This window comes from Hypanus sabinus, chromosome 3, assembly GCF_030144855.1.
Source record: "Hypanus sabinus isolate sHypSab1 chromosome 3, sHypSab1.hap1, whole genome shotgun sequence".
In the NCBI taxonomy this organism is placed as follows: domain Eukaryota; kingdom Metazoa; phylum Chordata; class Chondrichthyes; order Myliobatiformes; family Dasyatidae; genus Hypanus; species Hypanus sabinus.
In genome coordinates this window covers 115,352,632-115,371,222 of record NC_082708.1, presented here as the reverse complement: position 1 = coordinate 115,371,222, position 18,591 = coordinate 115,352,632, and the positions used below count along the sequence as shown (strand labels likewise).

The 18,591-nt window shown below is 41.1% G+C and overlaps 1 protein-coding gene across 1 annotated transcript in view; it reads left to right on the top strand.

Moving 5' to 3' along the window:
• LOC132390819 (uncharacterized) overlaps nucleotides 1–18,239 on the top strand; it is a 114,873-nt gene extending 96,634 nt beyond the window's left edge. The window contains exon 6 of the mRNA XM_059963363.1: nucleotides 15,628–18,239. Within this exon, the coding sequence (XP_059819346.1) occupies nucleotides 15,628–15,734 (107 nt within the window). The 3' untranslated portion in view covers nucleotides 15,735–18,239. The remainder of the gene's footprint in view (nucleotides 1–15,627) is intronic.
• Nucleotides 18,240–18,591: the final 352 nt, after the last annotated feature.

Below are 18,591 nucleotides of genomic sequence, written 5' to 3'. Positions count from 1 at the left end.
CTTGTCTTTTTTTTATTTAAAGCCATTGTGTTGCATATTAACTCTATCACTTACAATTAAAGTTCCAACTGGAATTTAAACTTTTGAAATGGAAGGAATACAGCTGTCTGTTTTAACATTCCTCAGACCCAAAGGCAATGGACGCGGGTGGTCAAGCCTGACATCATTACTGAATGACATACTAATGACTGGCATTACTGATGACAAACTCGTCGAGTTGTATGCAAATACAATGGGACTTATTATTTTCCTGTAGGAGTTTTTTTAACCCTAACCCTTCTTACCTATTGATGATATGCTATATATCTTGTGTGGAATTTGGATAGATCACTCATGTTACTTTCTGACTTGGGCAATGTTACACTTTGCTGTATCTTGCATATATCACAGCAGCAGAGGTCAAATGTTACATTCCTGGTAGTTGGATCACAGATCATGAGGATAAATAATTACATTCCTGTATCAAGGCAAGTATGGTTGGAGAGTCCCACACACTATCAATTTTGATGATATTTCAATGGGTGAATTGATGCCAACAAGTTCTATTCTTTATAGTATCATCAGGGTATATCAAACCAATGGTAATAAAAATACTCCATCTCAGGTACCTTATACAAGGAGGGCAGCCCTCAGTCATGGTCAAAGGACCATATTTAAAACAAAATGATTGAAATAATTGTAGGACTGAAGAAGAAACTGCATACAGTATGTGTTGGCTATGAGTGTCATATTACTCTTAGATTTATTCTCAGAAGAACAAAAAGCCTTAGTTAAAAAGACCAAGAATAAAATGGATAATGTTTATAAATGTGCAACTTTGGCATTAGAGGTTTTTATTATCTTCATCCCTGTAGGACCCATGCATCTGTTTCTATCTGCATTATATTCTGCATTGTGCGTTTACTTTGTGTATTATGGTAATTAGTTGTGTTGGCGCGCGGCCTAGCGGGCAAGGCATCAGACTAGTAACCTGAAGGTCACAGGTTCGAGCCTCAGCTGAGGCAGCGTGTTTGTGTCCTTGAGCAAGGCACTTAACAACACATTGCTCTGCGACGTCACTGGTGCCAAGCTGCATGGGTCCTAGTGCCCTTCCCTTAGACAACATTGGTGGCGTGGAGAGGGGAAGGCCTGCAGCTTGGGCAACTGCCGGTCTCCCATACAACCCTGCCCAGGCCTGCGTCCTGGAAATTCCAGGCGCAGATCCATGGTCTCTCGAGACCGACGGATGCCACCACCACCATGATAATTAGTTATGTAAGTGAGGGCGTGGTAATTGTAAAAGGAGTAAGTTACATACTCGTGCTTTGTTCTGGACAGTTTGGAGCTGGGGACCAATGGACGTCATACCTTTTATTAACTGCTTACTTATACTTAACATATGTTTAAATTTGTTCATCTGCTTCAGTACATTTAATATCACTAGTCTTAGTTTCATAAATTATATCACTTTAAGATCGTGTGCCTTGTTAGTTGCTAATAAAGGATCAAATTCCGTTCTTTGACTTTTGGAGCATCATTGCTAGCGTGATTGGAGGGCACATCATACAAGCATAACAATCCATGGGGGTCACCAGCAGTGGCACTGGTTTCTTGGAGTAGCTGCTACAATAATTAACAAAAATAATTTGGTTCCATACCGAACATCAGACATCAGTTGTGGGAAAGTCATTGGAAGTTATTTGGATATTTAAGTATTTGGATCGACGTTGACTGATTAAGGATAGTCAGCATGGCTTTGTGCATGGTAGGTCATACCTAACCAATCTTAAGGAGTTTTTCGAAGAATTTACCAGGAAAATGGATGAAGACAAGGCAGCCAATGCTGCTTACATGGAATTTAGCAAGGCATTTGACAAGGTCCCACATGGGAGGTTGGCCCGAGAGATTCAGTCACTTGGCGTTCAGGATGAGGTAGTAAATTGGATTAGACAGTGGCTTTGTGGGGGAAGCCAGAGAGTGTTAGTAGAAGGTTGCCTCTCTGACTGGAGGCTCGTAACTCGTGTGTGCCTTAGGGATCGGTGCTGGGTCCTTTGTTGTTTGTGATCTATACAAAATTATGAGGGGTACGGATAGCATAAGTGCAAGCAGGCTTTTTCCACTGAGGTTGGGTTGTCAAAGCTGAAAGATGAAAAGTTTAATAGGAACATGAGGGGAAACTTCTTCACTCAGAGGGCTGTGAGAGTGTGGAGTGAGCTGCCAGCACAAGTGAGCTTGATTACAACATTTAAGAGAAGTTTGGATAGGTACATGGATGCTAGGGATATGGGGGTCTGTGGTCTGGGTGCAGGTCGATGTGAGTAGGCTGTTTAAATGGTTTCAGCATGGACTAGATGGGCCAAAGAGCCTTGTGCTGTGCTGTACTCCTCCATGACTCTTTGAATCTATGACCAAAAAATTGACATTAGTGAGCTTATCATTTCAAGCAATGCCAACAGTATTAATTGCAAATTATTTTCTCAGCTGGTAAATGCAAAAGCCATCATGTACCTGCTAATATTACAATACAGTTATTTCCAAACAAGAACTTCTTAAAACACTGCAATTTCACACTAAGACAACAGCTTTAGTGTGAAAGTGCAGGCTGGTAGGAAATGATGGGATATTTCAATGATAGGCTAAACCCATTAAATGGGTGCAATGTTTCAAGAAGGTCCTGTTTAGTAATAATCTACAATCTTGGCCCCATCTGCATTTAGCTATAATTGAAGTTGCCAGTCAGATATGTCTGCAGATTTACTACAGTAACATTGATAAGGCACAAGGTCCATGTAACAATATAGAGCCCCTCCACTCAGCCACCTCTAATGATTAGGTTAAATCCATTGACACACACAGAATGCTCAGGAAAGATTCCTGAATGAAAAACTAGATGTCCTGCTGGAAATGGCCAGAGCAGGAGAGACATTCCACAGTGGAGAATAGATTGATCCTCATCCTCCTGTTACCTTGCCTCCAATTGATGTTTATTTAAGATACGGCATGTTAGTAGGCACTTCCAGCCCAACGAGCCCACATTGCCTAATTAAACTCATATGACCAATTTTGGGTGGCAGGGTGGAGTTACGTCTCTACCAAAGGAGGTGTTAGGTGCTCCTTCCCTCTGGTAGCCTGCGGGTCACCCTTGGGCAAGGTGTAACACCTGCTTAGCCCCATCCCAGAATCAGGGTCAAATGAAGACATGGGAGAAAGTGGTGGATGGTCATATCAGCAGCTGGTGCATATCATAATTCCTGGTTATGTGACCACTAATGCCAGGCAGACAATCTCTGAAGAGTATTGACATTGGCTGGGGGTCACTGCCCAGAAGAAGGTGATGGCAAACCAATTCTGTGAAAAATTTGCCAAGAGTAATTATGATCATGGACCATGATTGTCCACGTCATTTGACATGGCACATAATGAAGGTGATGACAAATTAAACCAGTAACCCACATGTCTTTGGAATAAGGGAGGAAACTGGAGCACCCGGAGGAAACCCACATGGTTACAGGGAGAACATACAAACTCCTAATGGACAGTGACAGGAATCGAACCTGGGTCACTGACACTGTAGTAGCATTACTGCTGTGCCACTGTGCTGACCTATGTTGCTCTAACTGAGCCCCTGCAAATCAAAAGGAAATTTTAGCAAGGTGGTAGACTCTCCAGAAGGACCCACCCCACCTAAACCTCCTCCTGTCTCACCTCCACTAAGAGGTTTTCAGGGAGCAATCAAATTCAGACCCAAGTCTCCTATAAGGCGAAGATGAAAAACCTTTCTGGAGCCCAACCCACAAGGACCCAATTCTCATGAGACCAAGATCAAGCCAATTCCATTGGTTAAGCTGGAATTGGATATGGTGCTGCTGCCTGAAAATCCTAATCTCTTCTTACACTTTGCACAGACATCTGGTAGGATAATAGTTAACAGAATCCACCAGTTTTCATAGAGTCTTTGTTGGAATAGAGGTGCAATCCATCATTGCAGAAGTTATACCCAGAAGGGTGTTACAGAACAAATTTGCCTTGTCCACCTCTATATGCCCAAGCTGGCAGCATACATCTCTGTAGGAATCAACTCTAGATTTGCATTATCTGTACTTTGACAGATTTTTAGTGCATGGGAAAGAAAATACATTAAAGAATGCACTTTCAGAGAATGAGAAGAAAGTTGAAATTAGAGCAGGAAAACTCGACCTTGAGCAAGCACAGGAAAGGCCTCCTTTTATGCAAGAATAAGTGTCGAATGTCTGAATATGTGAGTAGTCCAACATCAGTCTGGCGAGAAAGGGTCGAGTGCCTGTCCATTTACTGCATGGCTGAAGGTGCTTACATGCATACCCAGACAAACCAACAACCCATCAATCTTTGGCTATTGCTTTCTTCAGAGGTAACTTACAATTAATTGTACATTATTCAAGAGAGATTTTATTTACCACATAATTCACATTGGCAGTTCCCATTAAACCACTGATGACATTTGAGATGTCGATGCAAAATGAAAAGTAAGCAATACATTTCAAAGTTCATGGAGGAAAATAACTTAGGCACAAACTTCAACAATCCCAATTTGTATGGTACTTATATTTGTGAAAGTTTCCCTACTGATTACCACTCTCCAATTTCAGTAGCAGCTTTCCAATAACAGAAAATATGTATTTGTTTCCAAATGTGAAAAAAGGAAAATCACATCTCCATTATTTTTTTCTGCTTTTTTCAAATGGCATGTACAACAAATAATGGCACGTGTGATTTATTTGAGGGAGCAAGACACCAAAATTAATATTCTTTGTTCGTCTCCCCTTTCTGTTTCAAATGTATAAAAACCTGTAAATCTACTTCCTTTGCGACATGTTTTAGTAACCGATTAATTCTGCACACTTAAAACAGCAATTCAGAAGACAACAAGCTCTTTTGAAGAAGTGTTGTCAATCATTGCTTTGAAATTGAATTACATAGATGACCGATCATTTGTCAAAGAACTAGATTAGAAAGTGGGGTTGAAAGATTCAGGGAGAAATTTATAGAGCAATGGCCAACCAAGCTGACAGCTTGTAAAACAGGGCTGAGAATTTTAAAACTGAGGTGATTTTGCTGAAGGTAAGCTCAGGTCATTAGCCACAAGGGGTGAGATACAAACAGGAAGGTGCAAATAAGACACAAGCAATAGGGTTTTAGATGCTCTCGGGTTCAGAGGGTATATGAGGAAGGCTGATCACAGGTGTGTTAGCTTGGTCAGTTCTAGACATAGCAAATCCACTGCTCAGTTGTAGGGAACAAGTCAAAAAGGAATCAGAAAATGTAATAAAAGTGATAGTTGTGATGTTGGTTCACTGTAGCTCATGGGACCACATTTGATGCTGAAGACAGAGACAGAGTGAGTGTTTGTGATGGGGTTCACTCGGAAGGCAAGCGTTAGGTAGAACACTTGGTTAAAGAGTATGAATGAAAGCAGAAGGTTGGACTGCTCCTCACTGTCTGTGGGTATCTGTGTGTCTGTGTGTGACTACAGAGCCATTCCAGATTTTCACATTTATCAGGTGAGTTTTTGCATAGGAGGGAGACCAACTAGTAGTTGCAAAAATGTTGCTTGTAATATCTGGACACTCGCAGTGTTGCTGTGCGGGTTGTCAGTGGAGCCGTGAGCCACTCTAATGCTGGCAGTTATGCTGACTCTGATCCAAGGGGCAGTGTTCTTAAATCACCAGAGGACAGCGAGCATATTCTCTCCCACACAATTCAAATAAAAGCAGGCTTACAGCCCAACAAGAAGCTGGACAAATTCAACATGACCAGCTCCTAGGATCTTCAACCTGAAACATCAGTTTCCCAGATGCTGCCCTTCCTGCTAATCATTTGTAGCAATTAATGGTTTTACTTCAACATTATCTTTCATTTTGGATTCTTAATATAGCTGGCATGGGTATGCAAATCAGTCAAACGTACAAACCTATGGACGTCCTTGATTTTCTCAGTGCAAGACAAGCAGAAACCCCATTTTGTGCATGTTTTAATTCCACTGTTTCAGGTAGAATTCCCACCCATCAAGAAACTGAATAAACAGCATGCACCTTAGTGTCACCTAAAATCTCTACCCCCCCCCCCAGTGTTATTTGCACAGATTATGACAAAACAAATGTGCATTACACTCCATTAGTGGCAAAAATTGAACCAACAAAGTAGAACCAATGACCTGCATATCCCATTCCATCACAGGCAAAGTCCTCCTCACCACTGAGCACATTTACATGCCACACTGCCACAAGAAAGCAGCAACCATCTTCAGAGATCTCCACCATCTATGCCATGATCTTTGCTCAAGCAGGAGGCTCAGAACCCTCAGGTCCAACATCACGTTTGTAAATGATTATTACTCTACAACTATCAGACTCCTGAACCAATATGTCAACCACTTGTAAATTAAAATGTTCTCATTAAGATATCAATGGTTCGTTCTCTGATTGTCTATGTCTGACAATTCAGAGCAAAAGGAGCTAAAGAGGGATTACACAGGTTTGAAGATCGTGAAGCCCCTCTTTAACCTTCTACTTCACTGGTGGGAACCCATCAAGGAAAATATCAATAGGTTCTTCTTTTTCAAAGATGTCCAGAAGCTAAACAGAGTAAAAGAAAATTGTAACAACATACACAAAATGCTGGTGGAAAGCAGCAGGCCAGGCAGCATCTATAGGGAGAAGCACTGTCGACGTTTTGGGCCGAGACCCTTCGTCTTGTGTTTGCCCAAGGAAAATTGTGTTATCTCCAGACAGACTTGCAGAAACTTCTCCTTCTGTAGTCAATGGGAGGGTGGATATGAGAGAGGAACTCCTAGAAGTGGAATGTTGGCTGAAATGGGAGATGGTGCAAAGGAGTTTCACAGAGATGATTCTGGGATCGAAAGGCTGGTCATATGAAGAACATTTGATGGTGCTGGGCCTGTACTCACAGGAATTCAGAAGAATGAGAGAGATCTCATTGAAACTTATCAAATATTGAAAGGCCTCAGCAGAGTAGATTTGGACAAGATCTTTCCGATGCTGAAAGAGTCTGAGACCAGAGGACACAGCCTCAGAATAGAGGGAATTCCATTTAGAACAGAGATGAAGAGGAATTTCCTTAGCCAGAAAGTGGTAAATCTTTGAAATTCATTGACACAGCTGGCTGTAGAGGCCATGTCACTGGATATATTTAAGACAACGGTTGATAGATTCTTTGTTAGCCAGGGCATAAAGGCAGGAGATTGGGGTTGAGAGAGAAATGGATCAGCCATGATGAATTGGCGGAGCAGACTCGATGGGATAAATGGGCCAATTCTACTTGTATATTTTATGATTTGCAAGTTGGGCTCCTTGCCTTTTAATCCTCTAAGAACATCTTTAGATCCACTTTGTGGAACAGGATGAGATATGCTTACACTTCCTCCACAATTTTCACAGTAGGAGCTCTGGGATTCATAGCCTTAAAGAAGAGGACGACACATTTAGGATCCGTAGATCCTTCTATTCCAGTCTATATGACAGCAAGACCACAAAGATCACAGCTTCCCAGAACCTCCTGACTTCCATTGAAGAGGGGTTAGGTGATAGCAAGCAGGGAAGTCTAAATCAGCTACTGACTTGAGAGATGCTGACTGGCTCCATCCATTCCTTCGACATGAATAAAACTACTGGAAAAGACGACATGGGTAGAGTTGTACTTGGCTCTGTGGGACTGGGTGGCCCCAGACCAGCTAGAAAGGTACAGAGCTGTTCTTCTGGCAGCATATCAGTCTCCACGAGGAAAGCGTCATCAACCTCATCAACAAGCAGAAGGGGAAGAGAGAGGTCATCATGAATTATAGACCCATCTCACTGTTGAATGTGGATAACAAAATTCTGTCTAAGACTATTGTCAACTGGGTCACACCTGCTCTGAGACAGGTGATCCACCCAGTCCAGACCAATGTTTGTACATATCTCTGACAGCCTTGTGTGTTCTGGGATACAGTCACCTATGTGCAGGATGGAGAGTTGGACACCTATCTGGTTAGCTAGGATCAGGAAAAGGCCTTCAACGTAGGTAATGGATTTGCTCTCCAAAATGTGTTTTTCTGGGAGGATTCAGAAATTGGATCCTTCATCTCTTCACAGGTATCCATAGTGCAGTCCAAATCAATGAGTGAGAGAGAGATAGCTCCCACATCAAATCTGGAGTCAGACAGTGATCGGCACAGTAGGTCCTGCAGGAATTGTGGGACAGAGATGCTATGAATACTGTGGTGTGGTTGGCTGAGAAAACTGTTCGAGTCACCCGGTGGAATACTTCATTCCCAGATCTGGCAAACAAGCACCAAGCTGTCACATGGCTGGTGGTGAGAGGGGCCCACACAGTCCGACCCTTTCTGCATATTCCTGATGTAGATTCAGATTTACTTATCACATGTACATCAAAGCATACGGCGAAATGCGTCATGTACGTTAACAACTAACTCGCCCAAGGATGCGCTGGGGCAGTCTGAAATCATTGCCATACATTCTGGTGTCAATATAGATGTCACCTACTTGAGACATTACCTACTGTAGATGTTCTTGATGGTGCAGAGAGTTGTAATCATGATGTGGCCAACCACACTCAATAGCCTCTTGAATTCCTGTGTTTTGGAGTTTCCACACCAGTCAGAATGTACACTATACAACCATAAAAGTTAGTCAAGGTCTTCAACTACATGCTGAATCTCTTTAAACATTTAAGGGGAGATTTTTTTAAAAAATTCTAGGCATATGCACTTATGAATGCCTGTCTTATAAGGTCACTGAAATACAAGGTCTTATTACAGCTGTGGTGTTCATAACTTTGGGAGCTCTGCCGATTTACAGCATATTTTGTTTCTGACGTTGTTTTCAATATATTCCTTAGGAGTTTTAATTTGAACATGGCTCCTGGAACAACAGGATGGTGTAATTAAGTAACTGACCAAAAATTTTAAAAATAACTTTAAATTTCAGATTCCATATCACTTTCCTTGATACTTAGACATGTCTCTGCTACAATCAGCACTTTGCTCCACTCCATTCTGAATACAACTTCCGGGCACAAATCCCCCACCCACCCCTCTCGTGACTCTCACAACTCATCTCCCACAGACAGCCTCAACCTCAAACAGCAGGTCTGCTTTCCTCCAACAGTATTCCAAACTCCCACCTTACCCACTCCATTCCCTCTGAGCTTTGTAGTAGATAAAGTTATTTGGCATCAGCTGAAGTAACTTTAGAGTTACTTGTTGTGTTCGAGTACCTTCTATTAATCTTATTCTAGCGGTTAGAACTGTGAAATAATTTTATTTGATTTCGATGAAGGCAGTCTAAGAGGGAGGAAGGAGGCTTGTATGGAACATAAATTTTGGTGCAAATCTAATTCTGTAGGGCAACCTCCATGTAATTAATATTCAGGGGGAATTGCCAGCACCTGAAAAGGTTGTCTTGTCTTATCCATACTGCATCAACCGCCGCCACTGGGCTATAAACGTGCAGGAGCAGTGTGTGGTTAAGTGCCTTGCTCAAGGACACTCACACTGCCTTGGCTGAGGCTCAAACTAACGACCTTCAGATCGCTAGCCCAAAGCCTTAACCACTTGTCTAATGACAACCATTAGAATTTCTCTGGATGTGACAGCTTGTCCATGAAATCCAGTTCTTCAAAAGAACTGACGTAATTTATAAGTCCATTCCTTTCTTTTGAATTACCGGAGTTTGTGCACACAGCAGCTGCCCAGGGCTTCTGACCTCTAATGAAGTTTAGATTAAAGTGGTTTATTACACTTGTTAAAGTGTGGTCAATAATTCCTTTATACATTAGGAGCTGTGGGAATTGTCTGTACTTGTGGCAATCTGAAGCTGTTCTGAGACAACTGCCCAAGCACCTACAGATATCCGTGTTTGAAAATCTTGGAAGAGGGGAGGGTTAAAAAGAAATTCTTTCATCTAATTTTGCGATTTAAACTTTGGTCCAATTATTGCCAGGGGTTGCAATGTAAATTCACCATAGGCACCAGCCATTTACCTTTAAACACATCTGTGTTTCTGCTTTTGTACTTTATTTTAACAATTAACCTGGCATGAAAAGGCTGATTGCTTCATTAACGCGAATGGTAGTTTAGAAAGTTAGCATGGGGTTTTCAGTTATAAAGCAAAAATGATTGAATGAGTGTAATTGGGGGTTCTGATGGGCCCAGGCAGTTGACTTGAAGCCTGCAGCTAGACAGGTACATCTGACCTGACTTTTAAAAACATGCCTGTAATGTGAGGTGCCGTGCACCTATTAACTTCTGAGATTTAATAGCTAGGTTTGTTCACTTCCCGCATTGAACACCTGCTTTAAGGTTGCCCAAGTCTTTACAGATGGTTTTGATTACCATTTGCAATAGAAGACATCACAGTATTTAGATTTTTACGTTCAGTGCTTCAGGATATTGGAATTGGTTTATCACTGTCACATGTACAGTGAAAGCTTGTCTTGCGTACTGTTCATGTAGATCAAATCATTAGTAGTTAGTGCATTGAGCTAGAATAAGGTAAAAAAGAATAATAATGCAGAATATAGTGTAAAAGCTACTGGAAAAGTACAGTGCAAATAAACAAAAAAAACTACAAAATAATAACAAGATAAATTCTAATGCCAAGAATTCATCTTACCATAGAAGAGGTCCATTCAAGAGTCTGGTAATAATGGCATAGAATCTGTCCTTCAGCCTGGTGGTAGGTGCTTTCAGGCTTTTGTATCATCTGACTGATGGGAGAGGAGAGAAGGGAGACTCTCTTGTACACACTCACAAACATCTCTAGAAGCTGTCAGAGTCTTTGATCACATGCCGAATCTTTAATTTAGTGATATCTTGAGAATCATTCCCTTCATGCTTCATTGTTTTATCAGCATAAATTAAAAAGGCTCTTGCAGTTAGGAATTGTGTTTGTTATTGAGGGATAGTGCAGAGTATCCCAGGGTGCCATGCAGGATGCTCAACTGAACTTTATTGAAAAACCCTGCTTGTACAGTATGTGAACTGCTCCCAAGTAGGAATGACTAACTAGGTGGCATAGGAATAACTACCACTACAGGAATAAGCACCAGAAATTAGACTAAAGAGCATTGATCAGTTAGTCAAACTGCACAACATTAAGATCAACGTAATTCCACAATGTACAGTATTATTTAAGGAGAGTTGAGGGAGTTACTGGCTCATCTGTATTTGCACCAATCACCTTAGCCAAAATCTTAAAGTTATGTTGATTAAGTAAAGCCTGCCAAGGTTTGCTTTTCAGTCTAAAAACTCTGGCTTTACAAGAAAACCAGTTTTGTTTAAGAGTTAACAGAGAGTTTTGTTTTTCATTCAAGTGAAATGTTCAATCTACCCTACAAAAAAGATGGGATTGCATCTGTTCATCCACATACTAAAAATCAGGAGTTTCTGATGGATCACAAAGCAACTGCCAATGTTGCTGCTTACAAGTGCCAAGAATTTATCCTGAAAATGAATGATCAATACTTATAAGCTCAAAAGCAGATGGGTGAGAATCCCACTTTCCCATGGTTAAAGAACAGCAGTGGTTCAATATCTGCAACTGGAAACTACAACAGCTTGAAAGATGTAGAAATCTGAATAAATAAGATACAGAAAGTGATGAAAAATACCTTGTTTGTCAGGTAACATGAAAATTAACATTTCAGGTCAATGAACATTTTAGTCATTGTGTAATTGCAAAAATCTATTGTTTTAAAAGAATTCCTTGAATCTTATGAATTTAAATGAAAGTCAGGGCTTTCTGGACAGACTTACGTTCAATTTCAAACTAGTCTTGTTTTGTTCCCTTTGGGACCTGCCTATTGCCTAAGAAATTTACAGCCATTTTTTGAATGTGTCTGTCCTGCATATAAAGCACAGTATGACATACCACAGTCAATATAGAAGGGGGAGACTTTTAGCTGGATAGCCAGGGAGAAATAGAGAGAGAAAGAGGGAGAGGGACAGAGAAAGGCACATGGAGAGCAGTGAAACAAGGGAGGGAGGTATAGAGAGAGCAGTGGGGATTGGGAAAGGGACAGAGATGGACAGAATCCTAAGTGTTGAAAAGGGAAAGTAGAAAATGGGGATCAGCAGAGAGGGAAGGGACCAAAAAGTATGAGAAAAGAGAAGGAATCGAGAGGTAAAGTGGAAGAAAGGGCAAAAGATAGAAGGTGAGGCAGAGAGGATGCAAAGGAGTCAGGGACCATGTATGTGATTCAGAGAAAGTATAGAGTGAAGATAAAATGAAATAGTGAGTACTGAGGACTCACCTTGACAAATCTTCTGAGGTCATGATACTTCCTGTGATACTGGTCTGTGCTGTGGGGATACTCTGCTTTTAACAGACATCTCCTTGCACCCAGCTGCTGTTATCATTCTGCAGGTTGGACTCTAGCATTTGTGTGACCACCTACGTAAAATACATCCTTTGTGGGCAATTTACCACCAGGCTTTCCTGCTCATTCTCACTAAATCAGGGGGCATATTTTGGAAGTACTGCTTCACCCAAAGATGTAATTAGGCAAAAACAAATGGAGGAGTGTTGCTTATGTTGTGTGTGTCCCTTATGGTCAAGTGTTGAAAGCTGCAGGAATTTATACAAAGCTTCGTGTAATATCACTGAAACTACAACTGCATATTGCTACTTAAGAGAACCAAGAGCACTGCTTACAAAAAAGGCAGATGAAATTTTGCATTCATTTTATAACTTTAAAAACAGATTTGGGCAAACACAGTGCTGGTTTAATGTGTAAGAAGACTGGGATGGAGCAATTTCTAAACATACGATTCCAGGACTGGGGATCATGTTTATGGATATGTAGTGTAAAAGCTAATGAGGTCGGGTAAACCTGAGAAGCACCACTTGCCCCAGGGTAACAAGGTTTGCTTGAAATTTACTGACAACTGGTGCATGTAGAAAGCAATTAAAAGTAGTCGTTTTGCACTTTAGAGATATGCATCGAATACTCTTGTGTACAGTATGATATTGGAGACTTCTTTCCAAGTCTGCATATATCTTCATATTCTGAGTGAAATAGTGTTGCAGTCTCTTCGTTTGCTGAAAGGTATTCCATTGTTCTGTCTGAGGCAATGCACAGGTATTTCAGGCATGTCACATCCCTGGTCTGAGCGTAGAATAGACACACTCAAAATTTAAATTTGAGAAAAGCAGACTTGAGAATATATGAAATTCTCAACTAACACTGACCAATGTCAAACCGCTGCTGTTCAACCTCAAATGGGTGCATTACTTGGCGGGGCCCTTCTGTCACGATGAGCGCTGGAAATGTTGGGACCCAAGTCTGGAGGAAAGATAGACTCCAATGTAGAGATGGTGACCAGTGTTTATTCATAAGAGTTCCTTCTGAAAGTTGGTGTCCCTTTCAAAAAACACCCCGAGGTGTAACATTTTCAAAACTAGGACCTCACAATTAGTGCTAATCAGTTTAAAAAAAGTTAAAGTCTGTCCCAAGCCTTATAGGCTCATCAGGCCAGTATTTATGCCGGTTTCTGTGGAGTGAAGCAACTGAGAGTACGAGACTCCTGCCCCCCCCCCACCCCCGGATAGGACGCCAGTCTATCACGAGGTGGACTGGAGCAATGTGTGGTTAAGTGCCTCCCTCAAGGAGACAACACATTACCTCAGCTGGGGATCGAACTCACAACCTTCAGATCGCTAGTCCAATTAATCAGGCATCCAGTTAGATTATACAAGTGACATAGAAACCCCGAGACTACCAAAGTAAATTTAACAAGTTTAAATCACAAGCGCCTGGAGACCGCATTACAAGGAACAAGTCACTTGCGAAAAAAACACAGGAATTGTAAACGATTAATGACTCTCATTAAACAACAATTAACCAATGCAAGTGATCTAATAAACCTCAGAGCCCAACACTCTCCAGTTCTCCGCACAAGTCGGAAGAGCTCATTACATGGTGTGGGTGACTGTAAGGGAAGCGTCAGAGTCGGGGAAAGGGTGGTGAGGGAGTGATTCAGTGCCAGTACTATGGTGGGGGAGGAAGAAGGTGGTGATGGAAGATATTAAAGCCCATGTTATGGTGGAATGGGTGGTGGAAGGTGGTGAGGAAATGTATTAGAGGCTGTACCCTGGTGAGAGACGGGGCAATGGAGTGCTGACAGGAAGCATAAGAGCCTTGACTCTCATTGCTATTTTTGCTGTGGAAGAGCAGACTTTTTGTGGGATCCATAGTGCCGTACCACATTCACAATAATGTGTGTTTGAGTTAGGGGAGGTGAGAGATATGGAGGCTTCAGGGACATGTATATTAAGTTCAAGGGTTGGGGAAAGAGGGATTGCACTAAGGACTGACCAGGTCATGAGAAATTACATCAGAAGTTGGAAGAAAAATGAAGATTCACCTGGAGATCTCAAGAGTCAGGAAACAGAAGATTAGAGTTTTCAATCTGACTTAGGACATCAAAACCTTATGGATCAAAATCGTAGAGCATCGTGGTCTACAGATGGTCTGCATCTGATAGTGGTCCACACTAATCCTTGCCCAATGATCATCACGATATGATCTAAATAGCCTGCAGTTTTCCTTAGTATTCACTTTTTTTTTCTGGCTCTGAAGCCAATGTGCCCAGGTACATATTTGCAGGTAGCTATGTGTTCTAAGTTCAAATTTAGAGTGGCATCATCATCAGCAAAGTTACAAAATTCCAGATGTAGTGAACACAATTAGGTATAAAGAGATTTTGGATAAACCTGGGATGCTTTCTCTGAAACACTGGAAGCTCAGGACACTGGGAAAGCCATAAATAACATTGTGAGAGGTAAAGACAAGGTTGACAGTCATGGTCTTTTTCCTGGAGCGGGAATGTCAAATACGAGAGGGCATAGAGTTAAGGTGAGAGAGGGGAAGTTTAAGGAGATTTGCTAGGCAAGAGTTTTACACAGAGTGGTAGATAGCTAGAAAACGTTGACAGGGAAGTGGTGTAATCAGATGCAAGAATAACATTTAAGGAGAAATTAGACAGTTGCATAAACAGGCATGGAATTGAGGGATATTGATCATGTGCAGCCAGATCAAAGGTTCAAAGGTCCAATTTACTGTCAGAGAAGTGTATACAATATATATCCTGAAATGGAATTAGATTAAATAGATATCATGGTCAGCATAGACATCAAGGCTAAAGTGTCAGTTTCTATGTGGTGCTCTTCCTTGTTCTATATATGGTGTGTAGTTGTCAAGTATTTAAGGCAATAAAATTTGACGTCTAAAGTATCAAACAAATCAAGAGATGTTCTGGTGGAGTCTGAACAAGAACCAAGCTGAAATGAGCTGCACTCATGCACGTCAACGATTCGAAGTTCAAAGTAAATTTATTATCAAAGTATATTCCAGCTTGCACTCCACTTGGGATAAACAAGTGGAGTGGGTGCAGCAGGATGCCGTGGTCCAGCAGTGGGGCCATTGTTTTCTGCCCAAACTGGAAGGGACAGACTTACCCTTTTCTTTCCTCCAACCTCCGTCACAGAACTGTCTCATCTTGTTAACTTGATAGTGAAAGAAACAGAAGACCATGACAAGCTGGACATTTCTCTTCATGCACTTTGTTTTAACGTTTTTGTTGTTTTGCAGAAACACCTGCCGAGGAAGGTACTGACACCCTTGACGACTGGAACTTCAAGCCTGAATACGCTTCATTCACTGACATTAACCTGATGGACTGCGTCACCACTGAGTGACTTGGATGCTTCCGTTCAGATTGATGAGCTCTTGTTCCTCTCTTGCCATCTCTTCCAGAGACTGATAAGAATCAATCTTTGACTCTTCTGCTGGTTTCTTGTTTTATTTTACTGTGGACATGTATTGCATTTACGATAGAAGATTCAACACATAATCAATTATGTTGCCTCAAGGTATAAGTGGATAAAATAATAACATGAAGAAAGTGTTGAAAGACATCATGTAGCAGAAAATTAAGATATTCAAGAGGCTTTTTTTTGTCAAAATCCCTAGGTGCTGGCTAAGAGCAGATTTTCCACTTTCTATGCATGAGTGCATTTGACCACCAATATAAATATGCAATAATAACAGCAGTATTTTAGTGACAGAAAACATTCTTCAGATGCTAAAAATCTTTACCAACACACACAAAATGGTGAAGGAACTCAGCATGTCAAGCAGCATCTATGGAGGAAATAAACAGTTGTTGTTTTGGGTCAACACTCTTCATCAATATTGAAATGAGTTACTTTTATCCAAACTAACACTGCTATTGTTTTAAACTTGTCACAGATTCACATGCATGCACGAGTTCTACAGATGCTGGATATCCAGAGCAACACACACAGAATGCTGGAGGAACTCAGCAAGTCAGGCAGCAGCTATGGAAATGTATAAATAGTTGGCATTTCAGGTCAAAACCCTTCATCAGGATTCACATGTGTTCTCTTTACTCATGTACTCAGCTACCATGAATTAGTTCCAAATCTAGAAGCAGCCATATTTGTATTGTCCTCAATCTTCCTAGTCTGGTTCAGTTGGTTGTACTTGGCAGCCACCCTTTACTCTACTACTGATCAATAAGTACCTTTGAATTTCTATACAGGTAGTCCCCGAGTTACCAACATCCGACTTATGGACAACTAGTACTTACGAACCGAGGAGGGAGAACACCGTCCTCTATTGTTGCCATTGACACTGTGTTGAGTGTTTAATTTTGTATTTGGCTTAAATTTTTCTTAGTAAGGTTCACCCTGACCCCGCCTCCCCCGTTCTGGTCGGCTGCTGGCGCAGTGAGATCAGCGCCGGGCTTGAGAACGGAGGTTCCCAAGTTCTGTCCAGTGACAGACCACTGCCGTGCCAGGTTGATGTCGATCCAGTGACTCCCGTACCATCCGTGCCAGGTAGATGTTGAGCTCGCAACTCGACCTCATAAAAAAAAACACTGCCACCTCCAGTTTAAATTCCCACGCAGAATATGTGGAAGATCAAATACCCAAACCTAGCACAGCCCCCACTTGTCCCATTTAATCCGTCTCAGTGTGGTGGAGTTTAGGACCCGGGGAATTCAGTGCGGTGGTCCTTTGGACCCAGCGGACCTCGGGCGCCAGCGCAGCTCGGGACCCGCCACCTGCAGCGTTTCTGTTCCATTGACAGGAAGCGATCACGATTGAAAATAAAGCGGAAATAATAAAGCATTTGGAAAGAGGTGAAACACCATCAGTCATTAGAAAAGCGTTAGGCTACAGTTGGTCAATGATCGGAACAATTTTAAAGGATAAAGTGAGAATAGAGGAGCATGTGAAAGGCCCTGCCCCGATGAAAGCTACAATTATTACTAAGCAACGCACTGCTTTAATTATTGGAATACATACGTTTCTTAAGTGTTGTATATGCATAGAAAGGTAAAATATATACTATATACTAAGACAAACGTTTGACTAACTGACGCTAAATAATACCGGATGTACTTGTTCCGACTTACGTCCAAATCTGACTTAAAGACGGACTCAGGAATGGAACTCATACGTAACCTGGGGACTGCCTGTACTAACTTTGGCAAATTTTGCCAAAGGGTGCAATTAGACGTGATCTGCATAAACAGTTCAATCAAAAGATTTCCAATTTTAAACAAGAAGAAAAAAAAGCTGCAGATGCTATTATGCTGAGATAAAAACAGAAACACTGGAGTTACTCAGTAGCTCAGGCAGTATATGTGGACAGAGAAGCAGAGAGAATATTTCTGATAAAAAGTAATTAGGTTGAAACCTTAGCTCTGTTTCTTTCCCCATATATACACATATTTTATACCAGTCCTATTTTGTTCTCCCCATATTCCCATCATCTTCCCTCAAACTGTACCATTCAGCTACATGCTTGAGATAATGTACAGTGGGCTAGTTAACTTACCAGAGGAAACCTATACAGCTACAGGAAGAGCAAAGGAGCTAAATTTGCAATGATATTTTCCCCAAAGAGGTAAAATCAGCGTTTATATTCATTTATGTGGAATAAGGTATTATAAGGTATTTTAGATAAACAATCGACTGACTGTTAGATTATATTATAGAATATTCATTAAGATGTATCAGATTTACAATGATAATGTAAATGTCAGATAATGAGTGTCAATGTTGTTTTTGGTTGCTATACTTAATATAAAAATATTTTGATCATAATACTCAAGTATTTTTTATGCTTTTGCAACAATCTATTTTTTTCACTTTAAATAAATAAAATGCCGTCATAATCTTACAACCAATTTTACTTGATAATTGCATTATTTTTTAAATGAAGTGCCAATGACCATCATAAGAGATACCATAAGGAGTGAATGAAATAAAACAGAAGATAATCAGGGAATAGCAGTAAGTTGCATCTGGACTTGCTTTCTCAGGCTGGAGGGAAGACCGGAGTAAGAGGAAGATGCTCGGGAAAGGATCATTCTGATTTGCTAATGTGGGGAATTTTAACATTGAAGCAAAGTGTTGAATGACTAGTAGTTCACCTCTGTGTTAAACACAATCCTGACAATTTTATACTTCAGTTGAAGTCAATAGGAATAAAAAGTGGGAGAGGCATTGAATATATTGCCAT